Source organism: Python bivittatus, unplaced genomic scaffold, assembly GCF_059951505.1.
Source record: "Python bivittatus isolate LINGU-HERP-01145 unplaced genomic scaffold, Pbiv_v1 ctg000700_np1212, whole genome shotgun sequence".
NCBI classification, from domain to species: domain Eukaryota; kingdom Metazoa; phylum Chordata; class Lepidosauria; order Squamata; family Pythonidae; genus Python; species Python bivittatus.
Genome location: NW_028277098.1, coordinates 37,318,139 through 37,336,228, shown reverse-complemented (window position 1 = coordinate 37,336,228; position 18,090 = coordinate 37,318,139). Strand labels below are relative to the sequence as shown.

Below are 18,090 nucleotides of genomic sequence, written 5' to 3'. Positions count from 1 at the left end.
AAAGACCAATTTGTAATTTTATCATTAGATGCTGAAAAAGCCTTTGACAAAATATATAGACAGTACATGTTTGCTGTACTAAACAGGTTTGGATTTCCTTTGAAATTTATAAAATGGATCGTGATGTTATATGAGTCCCTTACATCTAAAGTATAGGTTAATGGCATGTTTTCTGCTACTTTCCCAGTATTTAGAGGAACTAAACAAGGACGTCCACTTTCACCCTTGCTTGGAACCCTTGGCTTGTGCTATTAGACAATACAGGTAGATCTATGGAGTAGTACATAATTCAGTTGAACACAAACTGGTTTCATCTGCAGATGACATTCTTCTGTTTATTTCTAAACCTCACACTACAGTTCCAGCGTTGATACAAATGATAGATGCCTTTAGTAAAATAGCAGGATATTCTATTAATTGGTCCAAACTGGAATTAATGCCAGTAAGTGAAAATTTGGTTACCCATCCATTTAAGGAATATCAATCCCATCTTTGTACTGAATCTATTAAATATTTAGGTATGTGGAAGCGCATGCTATGTAATTGGTTTTTTTTATAATGTATATATCTTTGTGTTTTATTCCTTTTTGTTTTTTTAAATTTTTTGTTATAAAAGAAAATAATAGATAAATAAATAAATAAATAAAAAGAGCATTTTAGGTATATCAGCACAACCCATTTGAATGATGTCATTATAAAGTCGCTCTGCAGTGACATGGGTGGTGACAAATTTCAAATATAAATAAATAATAAATAAATAAATAAAGATTTCTGTTATAGAAACATACAATATCAAAAATGACAAGCTGTTGCATAATCCCATCTGTTTTTCCCCATAGATTTCCCACCCCCTACCAATATGAAAATCATTACTGATAAACAAAAAGGAATTTCTGTAATATGGGAACCTCCTAAATCCATTGGAAAAAAACTTTTATGGTACATAGTGGAATGGATTTCTGCAAACCTCAGTCATTTTCATCATAGCATTACATGGAAAAAAGTCCCTTTCCAAAATACATCAACTTCTTTAGAAGGTAAGTTACAAGTCAACATGTTTTGGTGTCTTCATAATAAATATCAAACATGAATACATATACTGAAAGAGTAAATGCGCTCTCTGATAACACAAAATTACTTCTAGTTGAGTTTTTTTTTTATCCTCAGTAATCTAGAATGCTTTTTCAAGGCATGATCTACTTTGAATCCAAAATAGCCATGATCTAATAAATTAATAAAGAAAAGACTACTAAAATCAAAAGAACATCTCAGAAATTATGTTGGGTGAGCCTGAAAGTCATCATTCATTTCTCAGAGCGAGTAATCAGATGGAGGACGTGTACAATAGTGCTGTTCCACTCAAGTCTGTCAGCAACTGGTATTCATGGACATCTGGAGTTAAAAGATGGCTGTCATAACTATTGTCATTGATAGTCTTATCTTCCATGAATTTGTCTGCCTCTCTTTTATGGCTACCCAAGTAGTTCACATGGATGAATACAGCTATTCTGAGAACATAGTGAAAGAGACACATTTAGATCCCCCTTGGATGGGATGCAACTGTGATAATTAAAAACATTTTCAGAGTGGATGTTCCTGTTGTTGTTATGCTTGTTGCTATTAACTGCTCATGTAAAACAATTAATTTATGATTTCCTTTTTTAGAAACAGGTTTTGTTTCTAATGATCATGATTCCTTTTAAGAATATGCATTAGAACTGAAATTCCATAAAAATTATGTGCTATTTTTCACAGAAAGCATCAGAATTGAAAATAACTCCATTTCAGTATATGCTGTGTATCAGAAAGGCATCAGCCAGGCCAGCTCTGTCCAGAGTAAGTAGAACTCAAGCAGGCCTATTGTAAAGGATTAATCTTAGTTACTGATATATAAACTTTCCAGCTAAGCATCCTCCAAAATATGTAGCAGCTTCCTTTCATCTGGTTGTATACTCTACAGACTGTGTGTGTGAGAGAGAGAGTGCCTTTGAGTCAGTCTTAACTCCAGGTGAGTGCCTAGACAAGTCCCTGCAGTTTTCTTGGCAACATGTTTGGAAGTGGTTTGCCATTGCCTCCTTCCTAGGGCTGAGGGAGAGTGACTGGCCCAAAGTCACCCAGTTGGCTTGGTACCTAAGGCAAGACTAGAACTCCCAGTCTCCCAGTTTCTAGCCTACCTTAAATAGTTACACCAAACTGGCTCTCTACAGATGTAACTTAGAACTGTGCTTATCCAAAGTAGTATTTTATTTCTAAGAATTGTTTCAGAACTGAAATCAAACCAATGTTTTACCGAAAACAGTATTTTGCACTCAAAACCTTATTGTTCTACTATTCCCAAACAGCCATCATGAAAACATGTGAAACTAACATTCAGGATCTCAGGTCAGGGGATTTTTTATGCCATTCAGAAACAGGTATTTTTTTTGTGAAATATGCTTTCAACTTCTCAATATTCCATGTTGGATTCATTATGTAAAGGGGTATTGTCAAGTCTAGGACAAATGTGGAAAGCCAAAAGAGTTAAAAATCCTTGAGCATTTGATCAGCATATGATCCAATCATGCAATCTAATGAAATACAAATTAGTGAACACAGACCTACTCTTACAGTTTCTTGTTTTTTCTCTTTCTGAAGCACATTTTGCTATTTGCTGCAGAAGTTGGCATGTAGGCAGCCAATGTTTCTAGACAATGAAACATCGAAGACAAAAAGCAAGTGGATACACAAAATCCAATCACCTTAGCCACTGCATTAGTAAAGAGTATGCAGGGGCCATTCATAAGCAATGATCACAGCTCTGGTGATGAAAAGAAAATGTTTTCCCTAAATAAAGATGACAGTTCTGATAAGGATGAACATTTACAGTATTTCAGTACTTGTCTTCTTGAAGATTCTTAAGATTCAGTGAAGACTCATTCTCTACCTAGGCCCATAGAAGATCATACTGATACTGGAAACATTGCAAAGGCCAGTGAAAAAAGTATTATGATTCAGAACTCAGTCTAGAGAATTGTGTGGCTTTTGTATGACAGTCTCTCTGTATTGGTTGACAGTAGAGTTCTGAAGATTCAAAAGGAAAAAGAAACAGTGGGAAAAATTACATTGTGCATTTATTTAACATAATTAGCAGCAAAATATGAAGCAAAGACTCCTTGCCTTGAACCATTTATGATTTTCTGATGGGTTTTCATTATTATTATTATTACATAAAAAGAAGCCCAAGAAAAGGACTCTTCAGAGAAGACACTTCATGTTGTAATGAAACAATGAAAAAGATCTTCAAACATGCTCAATAGTCATACATGTCTCATATATTTGAAAGCAATCTAAATATTTTTATAGCTTTAAATGTGATTTCATATCTCACTATGGCAATGAGCCAATTCCACCAAAGCACTACAGAACAGCATGAAAGATATGTCATCCAGAGGTAATATTCTAGCAAAAGTAAGCACTGGTTCAGCTTATATATTCTGTTTCTGCATGCAATTCTTCAGTATGAAAACGTTAATAAGTTGCTTAGCGTTAGGGACCTATGATCCACAGACTTCCTGCACCACAGCTGTTCAACAAACTGGATCTTGATAGAGCCTCTGAAATTACCAACTTCCATGTTGAAGCAAAGATACTTTATCTGAATATTTATATGAAACAAAAGTACAAATTCAATGATCCAGTGCTGAAGGAAGCAGTTGTGCTTGCTCCTCTGCAGAAAATCTGAGCTATCATTGATAGAGACTCTTTTGGAACAATTTCTTGAAGATTATCATGGAGTAAACGGAATTATAGTTTTATAGATTTCATGCAGGACAGAGATGTACCTCCAGTCAGTTGTGGCAAATTAAGGATTGATCAGTCTGGACAACAACTTTCTAAACTGTGAAATGCAGCTATTGGGCAACCATAGTTTCTAGCTTCTTCTCATTCTGAAGATTATGTGTTGCTCATTCAACACAATAATACTTTCTGTGAATGGCATTTTCCAGCTTCATTAGGACAAAATACAACTGTGGTTGGAAGGCCCCTAGGGAAGTTTGCAGACGATCTGCTGCAGAGTAGATACATTAGACATTAGAAATAGTCTCTATGTAGCCTCAGCATCCTAAATCAGTACATTCCAGAAATACAATTGTGCTGAATGTCACCAACTATTGATTCAATCCATAGAGCAAAATCTGCTATATGTAGAAACTTTTAGGCAAAGAAAGAAGTTTCTGAAGAGTTTGGACAGACTAGTTAAAGACACATTTTTCTTTAGCTCCAACTAGTTATCACTTGTTACTGGGAGATATTTCTTTAGTAGGACTTAGGGGAAGATGGCTTCCTTGTGCCAAGCTTTGTTGCAGTTATTAAAGTCTGGTTTCATTGGATTAGGGCTTGATAATGCATACTGGGGGTGGGGTGGGGTGGGGTGGGGTGGGGTGAGGTGGGAGAGAACAAAAAAAACATCTATAGTGTACTATGCATAATAGATTGTGGTATTACCTATCTATTTCTGACTTTAACATGTCCTGTGTAGAAATCAAACTGGGTATTTTACCTAGTGAATGGAAATATGTACTTTCAGAATAAAAAAATCCCAGTTTCAGATGATATTAGTTTCTTTTCCTGTAGTATAACATCCTGATTTGAATGGCTAAATTTTGTATACTTCAAATCATGCAAAAGGCAATTAAAACAAACAAACAAACAAAAAAAAAACAGCAACCCAATTAGAGATGGGTTGCATGGCTAGAACAACAGCCTTCCCCCCCCCAGCTTTTTTTTCTTTTCCTTAACAATTTGTCTTATAAAGAGTTCTGGAGACTTCCTGATTATATTGTAATCTTAAATTGGCCTGATATATTGTCCCAAAATGAATTTTGGATGTATTTATTTATTTTACAATCAAAACAGTTATCTTTGCTTTTCTTATTACCTAAAGAAATTTGAGTTTGGCTATTGAGTGGCAGAAAACTACACTGGAAGATAAGTACTAGATTTTTCCTTAGTGAAGGTTGAACTTTCCTTATACAAATGCAAATTATATGCCCTTAAATTCTCCTTTCTGATAGGTTTCACTGATGAATGAAGGAATTCTTCTCTTATCCTCTATCATGCTGGATTCTTACATTATGATCTTATACTCGGACTTCTTAAAGTCCAAGTGCTCTTGTAGCAGGCTGAAAACTAATAGTTTTTTTTCCCAAAGTGGTAATATGGTATCTCCGTAGGTCCTGTAAGATCATCCATTGTGAATATTTTAGACAAATAAAATCTTGCAAGAAATGTGTTTTTGATATTGTTTAGGTGTTCTTGTTAAGATTTTCTGTGACGTTTAAAGCCTGAAGGTGGCAGCATTTCACTTTTAAAAATCTAGCAATTTTATTTTTGTCACAACATAGATATGAACACAACTTTATTTCAAACATAGAATACATTTTAGTCCATTCATGTGAAAATGGAGACAGAATTTATTATGTTCTTTATGAGCATTTAGAATTTTTTGGTGCTATTAGATTATTAGAAGAAATGAAAGTCAAAATGATAGTCTCTTTTCTGGACTGGATAATGATGATTGTTGCTGTTATACACACGGTGAAAGGTATTGAACCTCTTGGTGACAATGGTTGTGGAATAACCCAACATTAATGCTACCCCTAAAGTCCTGAAGACCTTCTCCAAAAACAAATGATCACTGTGGAATGTGACCACTGGCTGGATCTTGTGGTTGCACTATAGGCCCCGCAAAGGAGAGACTATAACTTGGTGACTGAGTAGATGATTTGCATACAAAGACAATCCAACATTCGCAAAGCAGTTTAAAAGAGTCGTGCTTGTGGTCATGTTACAGTGGAATTCATTCTCACTCTCTTTTATTTTTCTCTCTTGCACTGTCTTTCTAGCACTGATGAAAGAAAAGAAAGAACAACCTGGCATTGCCCAAGAAAGCAGGCCTGCAGTCGCCAAGGGTAGGAAAGTAATAACTTTGGGGGGGGGGGAAGGTTTTTTGTCTGACCAGAAATGTAGGGCTTATGCGACTTATTATGACTTCTCAGAGTGGTAAGAAATGTACAACATACGCTGACATGATTCCACGAAAATAAAACTTCACATTGCTTATGCACATCAAAGATTTAAAGATGTAACTCATGATTATTCACGACCTGGAACAATCTAGGATTACACACACACACATTCACACACACTTTTAAATTGTCAGTCATTGACTAAACTCTTGTATAGAAAACGTGTGCATCTAAACCACCATGATAACTGAAATGAGTACGTAGCTTGGTTTACTCAAGGGGAAATGAGAAAGTTTTCCATTTTCCAATAATTCACAACATACCTTAAAAGCACCCAAGTCCTCCACCTAGCCATCACTACCTGAAGATCTCAAACCCTTTCAGCATGTCATTATCTTGTACGTCTGGAATTCAGAGAGAACCTCTGCAGCCAATCCTTGCTTGTCTATTGTCATTGTGACTTAGCCACTAACTGGGCCAAACAGTTCTGACTCTGTTTCAGGCTGGCCAATCACTACACACACTACACCCCCTCCCAAGCTTATGGTGCTCTGTGAATTGGCAAGGGTCCCTTCACAAAGCGAAAGTAATCAAGATTATAGCATTCTTCCCACCCTCCGATCTCTTCCACATAGATACATGTTATATGTACATTTGTCTGGCAATTTGCAAAATATTCCTCCCAATAAGCTTCTATATCAATGTTTCTCAACCTTGGCAGCTTGAAGATGTGTGGACTTCAACTCCCAGAATTCCCCAGCCAGCATGGCTGACTGGAGAATTTTGGGAGTTGAAGTCCACAAATCTTAAAGCTTCCAAGAATGAGAAACACTGTTCTATATGAACAATTGCAGAGAAACCTTGATTAGTAAAAACTTGACATGTGATGGTCAGCATATGTAGGGGCTATTAAGCATTTCTCAAGAGTAGGAAAACTCAGCAGCATCCTTTCCTCACTCCCAGCCCACTGGGAAGGCACCTTCACCCTCTTTTTCTACTACATGTTCAATATAGTGATTTCTCACTTGTGTTGGCTCAAGTGGTGTTATTTTTGTTCCTCTGCTGTGCCTCATTCAATTGTAGGCAAACTCCTCCACTCTAGTTGGTTACTGTGCACTGTGGCAGGAATGCCTCCTTCCTTTTGGACACTGGTCATGATCCTCTGGGGCCATTTTTTCACAAGTTCAGCAGAGGAATGGTGAAAAGCTGGGTTTTTTTTTACAAGTTCACTGATGAATCAGTGAAATGGTGGCCCTCTTGTTTTTTACTAGTTAACCAATGAAACAATGAAAAGGTAGACTCTCTCTATATGTATGTATGTATGTATGCATGCATGTATGTATTTGATGGAACAGTGAAGCATGGGACTGTCTTTTGTTTGTTTGTTCATTTGTTTAACCAGATGAACTTGACAAGAGTTCTACCATTTTCCCCTTCTTGCCCAAGAAACAGGAGAAATGATAAAATTGTGGAAAGGGAAAGATGACATCTATACAAAAAATTTCTAAATAAAATACTAACTAGGAGATGGGAAGTAGGGATGGGAAATAAGCCAGTCCATCCATGGGGAAAACAGATGCCAACAACAGAGGATGAACTTGTTAGATTCCAGACTTTATCCATTTCAGAAATAAGGCAAGAACAACGCAAACAAGTTTTAAGGGGGGAGTAAGGAATCAGAGCTGTGGAAAAGTTATTTTGCAAGAGCACTTTTGAACTGGTGCAAGGAAAGATGGATGGAAGCTGTCTTTGTGGTGGGCCAGGGCAGATGGAGGATGACATAATGCATTCATGTCCTTAAACGGTTTGTGGGACATCTTTCCTCCAGGGTGAGCAGGACATCCAGAGGAGCCCCGGGTCTTTGATTTTTGTAACTGACAAGTCCAAGGGGATGTAAACTTTGTTAATGGCAAAAACACAAAATAGTAAGATTCTTGTAGCACTTAAAAAATTCCCAGAGGTATTCAGGCAAAAATTTCCATGGTTTTGAGTAGGACATGTTCACACCCTTGGTGGAGGAAATGATAAAAAACAAGAATTCCTACTACTGAATATAATTTAATAAGTAACTACTATAGTACAACTACCCTTAGAAATCAATTAATGACCAAAGTCAAGAAATTCACAAACAGGACAACTTACTTTAGAAAAGCAGAAAAAAGGGAGCATAAATATAAATTAAGCATAGCACATTTTAAAAAAATTAAAAGCATAAAGTCCATCAGAGGTACTAAGACTTTTTTTTAAAAAAGGATTTAAATACAGCAGAAGCAGGAAACCAAACAAGGAGGTGGTTAGATAACAAAGATGAGAAAAGACTCTAATTCATGAAAGTTTGTGCCACAATTAAGTCTTTAGTCTTTATGGCCCTACAAATGTGTTGATTTCATTGCACAAAAACATGTATCTCCTCATCACAGCCTCATTGAGAAAGACTCCTCGGGGATTTTGCGGGTAAAAATCCTGCCCCAATAACTCTTTGGAATTCTTTGCCAGTGTCTACCGAAGTTCCATTAATTTCACTTGGTTTGTTCCAAGTGACTGTGTCTGGATCCTCCCCATGCAGAGATCACATTTGGAACAGTGCTCCGCATCAGAAAATATTATTGCAAAATTTTGAAAAAGGGCAACTAAAACAATCAAGGAAAGTAAGCATCTTTTTATTTTAATAAGTCCCTATGACTGAAATTCTACACATAGCTACCTGGGAGTTAACTCCACTGATCTCCATAATGTCTGCTTTTAACGATATTGTTTCAATTTATAGAAAACTTACATAGAACCATAGAAATAAATGGGATGTATTAATTTCAATGAGTCTATCCTTAGGGCATTACCAGAAATAACAAATCCAACATGAGAAGGAGTTTAAACCTCCTGCTGATCATTTGATAGCCCTGCTGGGCACTTTCCCAGAAAATGTCACCATTACAGCAAAAGGAAGCCAGAATCTGGCATGGTAGAAAAAGTCTAGCAACTTGATCAACTGATCTACAGGGGTCTCCAGTCATTGCCGAAGCAGATTTGAAGCTGCATCTAATAATGCCTTCTATATAATTAAATCTGGATACAATTTACTGAGTTTTATTCTTCATTCAACTGAAAACATTAGCTTTTAATTAGAAATGCAAGCAGTGTTGCATTGAAGGGTTTACTGTTTAAAATGCTGGAGCTGAGGTAACTCCATCAAAGAAAATAAAATAGATATCCAGCTGCTCTTTACTTATTTTACCTATTCTCCTGTTTCTTATCTGCCAGAAACAGTAGTAAAACCTAAAGCCTTGTTAGGGTCTTATTTATCAGAGCAAGGAGAATCTGGCAATTACCCTGTTCTCTAGCAGATGATACCACTTATCCAGTTGTGAAAAAAAATCCAGGAGTTGCACTTTCCTGCCCACATTATTCTGAATTCATTCATATATTCATAATACATGAAGGTAGTGTAAAATCAGCATGCTGATCTCTCCCTTTCCCCCCATTTTTTCTCTCTCTCAGGCAATTATGATTATGATACTGGGATTCTGTTGGGAACTGGTGTTGGAGTGGCCTTCTTATCAATCTCTGTTTTGGCTTTGATTACAATTAAATCATGCAGGAAAAGGTATGATTGCTATTTTCCCCAGGCTTTAGTAAATGAATGTTTAATTCCTGGGAAGTACAGGCCCAGTATCTGTCTTGTACATACTTTCCCTTATTAAAGCAGGACAAGGGTGATTTTTACAATAGAGGTTGACGCTTGATTTTAATGGGACCTCCTTCTCCCATTAGTAAATTGTTTAATATTGTTGGTGAAAGTATTAGCACTGACTGCTATTAAGTTGAACCTGATCATAAACTTGTCTCCAAATGTGAGTGACCATCAAGTGTCTTGAAAACAGCTTGCAAAAAAAGTACAGGTAGTCTTCACTTAACAACCACAGTAGGGACCAGAAAATTCAGTGTTAAGCAGGGCAGTTGTTAAGCGAGTTGCACCCAATTTTACAACTTTTTTTGCAGTGGTAATTAAGTGAATCACACAGTTGTTAAGTGAATCTCACAGTTCCCCATTGATTTTGCCTGCCGGAAGCCGGCTGGGAAGGTCGCAAATGACAATCACATGACCCTGGGATGCTGCAACCGTCGTAAGTGTGAACTGGTTGCCAAGTGCCCAGATCATGATCACATGACTGCAAGGGTGTTGTGACGGTTGTAAGTGCAAGGATTGGTTGTAAGTCCCTTTGTTCAGCACCGTTGTAACTTCGAACAGTCACTAAACAAATGGTTGTTAAGTGAGGACTATCTGTAGATGTAGAAAAGCAATTGAGCAGGAGAATGATGCTGAACCTTTTGCCTTCTAGCACTTCCCCTCATCTGGTTTCTTCACTCCCTTCGTATTCTTCCAGTCATCTTCATAAACAAAAATAGGTGAATGGGGAGGTAGGAGTGAGTCAGGGGGCATTCTAGGATAAAAGTTAGTAGCAGAGGAAGGATTGGTTTAATAGTTGCTCAGCTCTTTCCTGCTAACTTTCCCAACCCCAGTTTAGATTTGTGTGATGGTGATCCATATTTGAAGACAAGAGTCTGCTGCTGTAATATGTGGCTTGTTCTTAGCCTTGTTGAAAATTACATTGGTATTTCTCTCAGTTAAGGATTTGAATCATTTAAAAATATAAGTAATATGTTGTGGTTTTGTTTCAAGGGTTAACAAAATGGTTAGTTCAGTAACACCAAAATGGCTTTTTGAAGAATATCCTAAGATGCAAAACAGCAAAGTGATCAAATATCTCCAGGTAATTCTTCAGATTAAGACTTTTTTGTATTTCAGGAAACTAGAGTGCAGGAAGTACTTAGATATCCATAGAATGTTATCAATGTATGACTTATTTAAATTTATGCTTGAATACTTTTCTTTTATATCTGTGATACAGAGCCTTTCCTCTCTAGCCAGTCTTAGCAGAATCTAGCCCTTTCGGTGATAATAGGTTGTCATTGCCATCCTCCATGTTTTGTAGCTGCCTAACCAAAGGTGTTGTCCACCTAGGTAACTGAGTATACAGTATACTTGTGGGGTGTGATTGGTTGAAGAACCTACAATGACATATATTTCCTGCCCTTCTCCTTAAGAGACAGGCATCTAACGTTAATGTCACCTGGGTATGAACCTTTAATAATTAAATGCTCACACAAACATGCCTCCTGGAAAATGGATGAGAGGAAGGCATGCACATTTTCCCCACCATGGAGCACTGGCAGAACTGTGGCACCTGAAGGAATATGTTGGATAAGAACTGGGTATGACTATTATTTTAACTTAAGAATGAGACAGGATTGGTGTCATACGAAGAAAAGGTAAAATTGGGGTTGCCTTGCTGTCCCAGTGATGTTGTAAATGAGAAAAAGCGTATAATCATAAAAGTCAATCTATGTTTCGGGGCTAATTGGGTTTTTTTCCTATCCTTACACAGTGGGGTAAAACTTTTATACTCCTTCTCTCTCCGTATACAGCATAGATACACACAGATGTACAGTGTAATTTCCAAACTTGGAAATTCTAGATTTACTTCAATATGGAATTGTCATCACTTTTTGAATACAGAACCTGGCAGGACCAAACATTTGCTTGATACAGTACAGTGTAGTACAGAGTATCTGTCTGGTTTGTCATTTAGAGCAGTGTTCCTCAATCTTGGCAGCTTGAAGATGTGTGGACTTCAACTCCCAGAATTCCCCAGCCAGCATAGCTGGCTGAGGAATTCTAGGAGTTAAAGTCCACACATCTTCAAACTGCCAAGGTTGAGGAACACTGATTTAGAGAACATAAACGACCAACATTATGCTTGGTCTTACCATTACAAGGGCAAAGGATTAGGGCATAAACTGGTCTATACATAGCCACAGTGATGCTAAAATGATGGAATGTGCATTGTATTGTCATAGCACAAGCCCTCCCTTTTGGTACTTGCATTGTAACATTGCCCACAATATGCAATGGGCGGAGCTTGTATCGTGACAGAAATGTCATCCCTTACCCAGCCTCACCTCCCACTTCCCCATGAATTCCATTTTCAGTACACTCCATTGTTTATTTTAATTTTGTCATATTACATCTTCATATTTTAAATCCCATGATGTCCTTCAAGGTTGAAATCACATTTACTCACCTGCTCATAAATTAATTGTCCTGTGATTTAGTTAATATGTCTGTGCATCGCTGGGTTAAAATAAAGAGGTAAGATAAATATCAAACAGCAAAAAAGAATTAAAAAAAGAAAATGGTGCAGAAATGCTTGCTTTCAGGAGCCGTTTCAGTAGCCTTAACTCTGTGCTGAGAAATTAAAAAAAAAAAAAAAAGACTTCCACAGGCACAGTAAATTCTCATCTGGGTGGAAACCGTATCTCAGTGCTATGCACATTTAATTGCAAAGGGTCCAAGGCTCAGTGCATCATGTAACAAGTAATGAGAAAAATCTCTATTTGAAACCCTGCAAAGCTGCAGCCTGTTGGTACATTCTACTGGATTAGATATTAAAGACTGTCAAATCTATCTTATGCCAATGCCAAATTTACTGTAATATAAACCAGACATTATAGAACTGAGTGCATAAATTCATTTTAAAAGTGAGATTTGCATCCAGAAGAGCTCTTCTGCAAATAGGACAGACTCTCTCTTCATGAAAAAAAAAAAAGGGGTCGGAGACCCCACTGTGCCTGTTTCTTGACCTTGCCTCCTCAAAAGATGGACAGGTGTTTGATATCCCCCATATTCAGATCACATTGCTCTGGCCCCAAGGCAAAAACCAGATCCAAATTGTGAGCGCCACTGTGAGTCAGACCCTTGGTTAAGTGAAGATAGTCCATGGCTGCCGTGGTGGCCATAAACTCCCAAGCTGCCTCCAATTCTGCACCAAAGGAAGGCCCGCTGAAATCTTCCAAGACCATGAATCTAGGGAATTCCACCACCAACCTGGCCCCACAATGAAGCACCTCTGGCAAGGAAACTGTTATGAAACAGGGAGGCTGGTACAACAGCAGCAATCCCAATTAAGCCTTAGAACCCAATTTCACAAACAGTCCAGTTATCTGTAGTGCAATGCCTCTGAAAGCCATAAGATTCTCCATAATAAGGAAGTGGGATCCAAAAATATGGGGGATAATGAAGAATATAAAGGGTTGATCTGACTGCCTATCATCACACCCTGGGTTGAGGACACTGGATGGCTGGATATAGACATTCTGCCATTTTAAGTGCTATCTTCAGTTCTTTCCCTTGTGTCCCTTCTGCCCCATAGAATGGTTTGAGGGTCTACCAGGGAGCTTTTGGCCCAGAGCATCCTCAAACTTGACACAAGTAAAAGCTTATGAAGGAAATTACAACCTCCCATAGAATCTCTGAGCCTTCTTTCTTCATGGTGGGAGAAAGGAATGTAGTACTTCCTACACTACTTCCTTTAGGAACCAGGCTGAAAAGAAGAGTGTAAGGGTATCAGTCTTCCAATCCAAAGCAAAGTAGAATGAAACGAGAGGAATAAAGAGGGTCTTCTTCTTCTTCTTTAAAAGAGTACTCTTAATTCCCCTAGAGATCAGAAGGATAAATAATGAACGAGTCAATGGTTCTGGAACCTAATCTCCAACATTCTTCCCTTTCTTTTTTGAGTACAGCATTATGCAAATTCTGCTTTACTCAGAATCCTGTGGACTCTGCTAGAAACCAAATAGGTGTTTGCTTCCTCCGTATTCCTACCCTTGTTATGTGCTCACCACAATGCTGGAATATTCAACATTTTCTGTGTTATTTTTCTCCTTAGGAAAAAAATGATGCTGTGACACACAATTTCTCTGGGCCATTTTTGGATTATGAGGATGTTGTGGTAACTGAAGTTGAAGAAATATTGTTACAGAAACACTATAGGACTGTGGGACAGAAAAGAGGAAAAAGTGAAACAGTTTCTGGGAAACTTAATATTCCAGAAGATGTGCCGTTTGCCAGCCATTCAGATGTGACTGAGAGAAATGGCTACAAACCTCAGACTTCTAGTAAGGCACAATTAGGAACTACTTTCAGCACTACTAGTGAAATACATTTTCAAAACTTGGAACCAAAATCAAACTCGCTAGCTTTGCCCATAAACAATTTAAGGAAAGATTATACCAGTCCTGTGGCCCATATATGGCCTATGGTTGACACCAATGAAAGTAAGTCTTTATTTGATAAAATCAGCCTTGTTCTCAGGAATAGTGGAAGTGGGCAGAGCAGAGTCAACTCAACAGATGAAGATCCAAGTACCCAAAGGGCAAACCAGTTGAAGTTTCTGCTTTCAGATGAAGATATTCAAGAACAGACTGTAATACCAGATAGTCTACTTTCTTGCTTAAAAACTATAAATGAAGACTCCACCAATATGATGTCTTATTTTCCTCAAAACACTGTTCACTATGAGGATTGAAGAAACAAAGAATACACATTTTGCACAAAGAATACAAGTTTTGCATTTTCAAGCAGCATAACTCAAGGTTCTCTGTTCAATGTTTGAACAAAATTGAAAAGGTGAGTTGCAGCCACAGTCTCACTTTTAATCTCTCAGGTTAATTCATTTTGTTATAATTAATTTGTACATTGAATTAAGGGAGACCAGAAAGTCATCTGAATAATCTCAGAAGTTAAAATGATTTATCATCGGGATACTTTATAATTCAAGATTATATACTGCAACTACATATATGAAGCCCAGAAGGTACTTGCACAACATGAAAGTGTACAAATGAGCCATAGCAACAGGATGCATGTACAAGATATACCTCAGGGTCACAATCAATATAACTAAAGAAAACTTTCCCAGTTAGGAGGATCAGCCAGAAGAGTATGACCAAATCCTGATATGTTATTTCTACAAGCTGACATACAGCACCTACGCAGCTCCAAAGTCATCAAACACCATGCCAAATTTCTATCTGTTTAAAAGGGTGAAAGGAAGGCTCCTCAAGTTTAAACCTCTGAGGGTAAAAGAAGTTATTTCCAACTATTTACCATGGAGTCCTTGGTGCTCTCTGGGGTTGGTGGTTTGCTTGCAGATGTTTCATTACCCAGCTAGGTAACATCATCAGAACTGGGTAATGAAACACCTGCAAGCAAACCACCAACCTCAGAGAGCACCAAGGACTCCACAGTTCAACCCTGAGCTACAGATATTCTCTTTTATTGGAGCTATTCACTAGCAGTGGGAAGTCAACTATTATGTATCCTTTTATTCTTGCCTGCAATAAGGATTCTAAACAAGCTGAGCTGCATCTGTGAGTCTTGCTGAGGCAAACCAAGGAGTCAAGCTTAGCCTTGACGTTTCAGGAGATCTGTCATTTACTGCTGAATTAAGGTCAGGAAGCCTGAGAATTTTGGGAAAATGGGAAAAGGATTCTATTTTCTATAGCTTACCTTTTCTTTTTTTTTAAATCAAACACGTTGCTCCTCTAGGCCAATTTGTCCCTGCCTGAAAAACTGCTGAGGACTGCTTAAGTGATTAAGTGGATATTACTTCGTTATGGATGAAGGAGCAAACTGCTCTCATTGTCACCATAGGAATGCTCCTGGCCTCAGTGACATGGATCACCTTCTGCAAGCATCATTACACCCTCTCAAAGGATGAGGAGGTGCAAACTGTTTTTCGTTACATTGGCACAGCCATAAGGAAGTATGTCTGCACCATGCCATAGAAATCTATGGTCTGACTATGCTTGGAACATTGTATATAGTTCTGGGTGCTCAGCTGCAAAAATTGTACTGAACATCCCAAAAAGATGCTGGAAAGGGTAGTCAATGGAAAAACTCACTGGTGAGGATAGAGCTATGCAAGTTAGAAAAACATGATTTATAAGACATTTAGAATTATATACAGTTATGATGTCGAGAAAATGGACAGAGATTTTTATTTTTTTTTGGTTCTCCCTTATAATACAAAAATCCAATGATATTGAAAGTTGAGGGATATGGGACAGCAAAAAAGCAATACTTCAACACATGGTGTGTAGTTAGACTATGGAATTAGCTTTTATAGAATGTCATGATGGCTACCAACCTAGAGGGCTTTAAAAGAAAATTGAGCAGATTTATGGATGACATATTGGTGAATGGCTGCTAGACACAATGGCTATGTACTATTTCCAGATTTTGAGGTTATGAGCACTGAATACTGTACCAGTTCCCGGGTACAACAATGGGGAGATGCTACTATGTGAAGGGTTCCCTTTGGAAGTTAATCACTCACTTGGGAAAACAACATGCTGGATTAGATGGGCATTTGTCTAATCCAGGAGAGTTCTTTTATATACTTAGTGAAGTAATATCTGACCCAGGCTTCATGGTCTTTTAAAAGAAAGCCAGGTGTTGCTCAGGAAGCTCATTTTGAGAATGATGAGAATAATGCAGTTTTAACATTTAGTCAGGAGATATCATTCACATCAGAACACGCCACCTCTGAAACTTCTCAAAAAGGTGAATGGCTTCCTAGAAATTGAAAGGTGATACTGAACCTAAATACGTCTCTAGAATGCAAGTTAATCTAAAATTAGTAGTAGCTGCTGATGCAGGAAGGAAATAGTAAGAGAGAAACCACACCAACCAGGAGTTAACAGCATGATATGGAAAGTAATAAGATATCTTTTTTGTCATTCTTTTCTTTCTGAAACTTTAAATCCATAAAATAAGAATGCATACCAGTCTTTTTACAATCTGGGAATGAGCCTGTTCTGTCAAAGGGAATTATTAATGCTATTTACCTTTAGGGAATTAAAAAATAATTGTTATATACCTATCTCTCAGACTAGATAAATCCATCTTACAATACAAGAAAAAGAGGGTATTTTAATGACTCAATAAAGATCTAAAGCACACACCTTTGTATGTTTACTCAGAAGTAAGTCTCTTTGTCCCATTGCTTGGATTCACACATCATACTAAGGCACAGTGTTTTATAGCACAAACCATATTGGCTCACACATAATGCATAAACCATGCTTTAGAAACCACCACGGCAGAATTCACAGATCATGTTAAGCTGAAGACAAGCCCCAGGTTTAGCATGAGGTATGAACCCTGCGTTAATTGATACTGTTCCATACCATGTGTATATACGTACTCCTCACAGTGAAAGCTTTTGTGAATTAAACTCCATCTCCATGTTTTAATTTTATGTTCAACTTCAACTAAGACTCTGATGAAGAGGGTCTGTTCCATAAAAACCACTGCTATGGTCCATTAATCTTTAACATGCCATAGAACTATATTTTTATTTCTCTTGTATCAAACTAATATGGCTACACTTCTGGAATTTGTTGGGGCTACCTATCAGATCTGGGCTGCAAAAATCCACACAATCAGCAGATAAGGCAGCCGAAAGTTGGTGCTTTCTGTATCTCATCTCTTGATCACCCAGAATTGGCAGCCCTAGAATTTGCTCTTCTATAGGCTTCTTGATGGGGTGAGTACTGAATGGACTAGTTTATGCTTAAAACCAGGGAAATGCTTCTGTGAGTTCAATCTTATTGGCATCAAATATGGGAGAGCTTGTTAAGTTGCCCTTTAAGATACACAAAGGTTATTCAGAAAAATCTGGAAATCCACTGTAAGTGAACTAAGCAATATGTTGGTAGTATTTCAACGAAACACTGCTGATCATAAAATGTTTTCTGCCCAGTCTATCACTGTGACCTGGTTAGCTCTCATTTATCATATTTAGGCATTGGATTATATTAATTTATAATTACACTTAATTATTGAAATCAATAAGATTTCAGTTATCCATCTAGGTTAAGCCTGAAGATACTCAGCATCTTAGTTCAGCAAGACATACAAACAACTCATGGATTAGGTTCCATCTACTGTATTTTCTAAATATCTTGGCCTAAAATTAGATTAATCATAGCATATCAATTGTTTCAGTGGCCAATTAAATTATATTCATAACTGTCGGCGGCAGATTTCATCAACTTATTAAAATAATAGTTTCAAAGAACTAGGTATCCAAAGAACAAACACAAAAAATAAGAATGTAATGTTCAATATGCTTTTAGTTACTAATGCTTAAGAATGTAAATCAATAGTATTTGTCCTCAC

General features: G+C 37.5%; 1 protein-coding gene across 1 annotated transcript in view; it reads left to right on the top strand.

Annotated features, from left to right (window-relative positions):
* The window catches only part of IL23R (interleukin 23 receptor), a 49,080-nt gene extending 32,222 nt beyond the window's left edge, over positions 1 to 16,858 (top strand). The window contains exons 10-16 of the mRNA XM_088154136.1: positions 840 to 1,037; positions 1,756 to 1,836; positions 5,898 to 5,951; positions 9,504 to 9,609; positions 10,687 to 10,777; positions 13,793 to 14,532; positions 15,454 to 16,858. Of these exons, the coding sequence (XP_088010262.1) occupies positions 840 to 1,037; positions 1,756 to 1,836; positions 5,898 to 5,951; positions 9,504 to 9,609; positions 10,687 to 10,777; positions 13,793 to 14,431 (1,169 nt within the window). The 3' untranslated portion in view covers positions 14,432 to 14,532; positions 15,454 to 16,858. The remainder of the gene's footprint in view (positions 1 to 839; positions 1,038 to 1,755; positions 1,837 to 5,897; positions 5,952 to 9,503; positions 9,610 to 10,686; positions 10,778 to 13,792; positions 14,533 to 15,453) is intronic.
* The last annotated feature ends 1,232 nt before the right edge of the window (positions 16,859 to 18,090 follow it).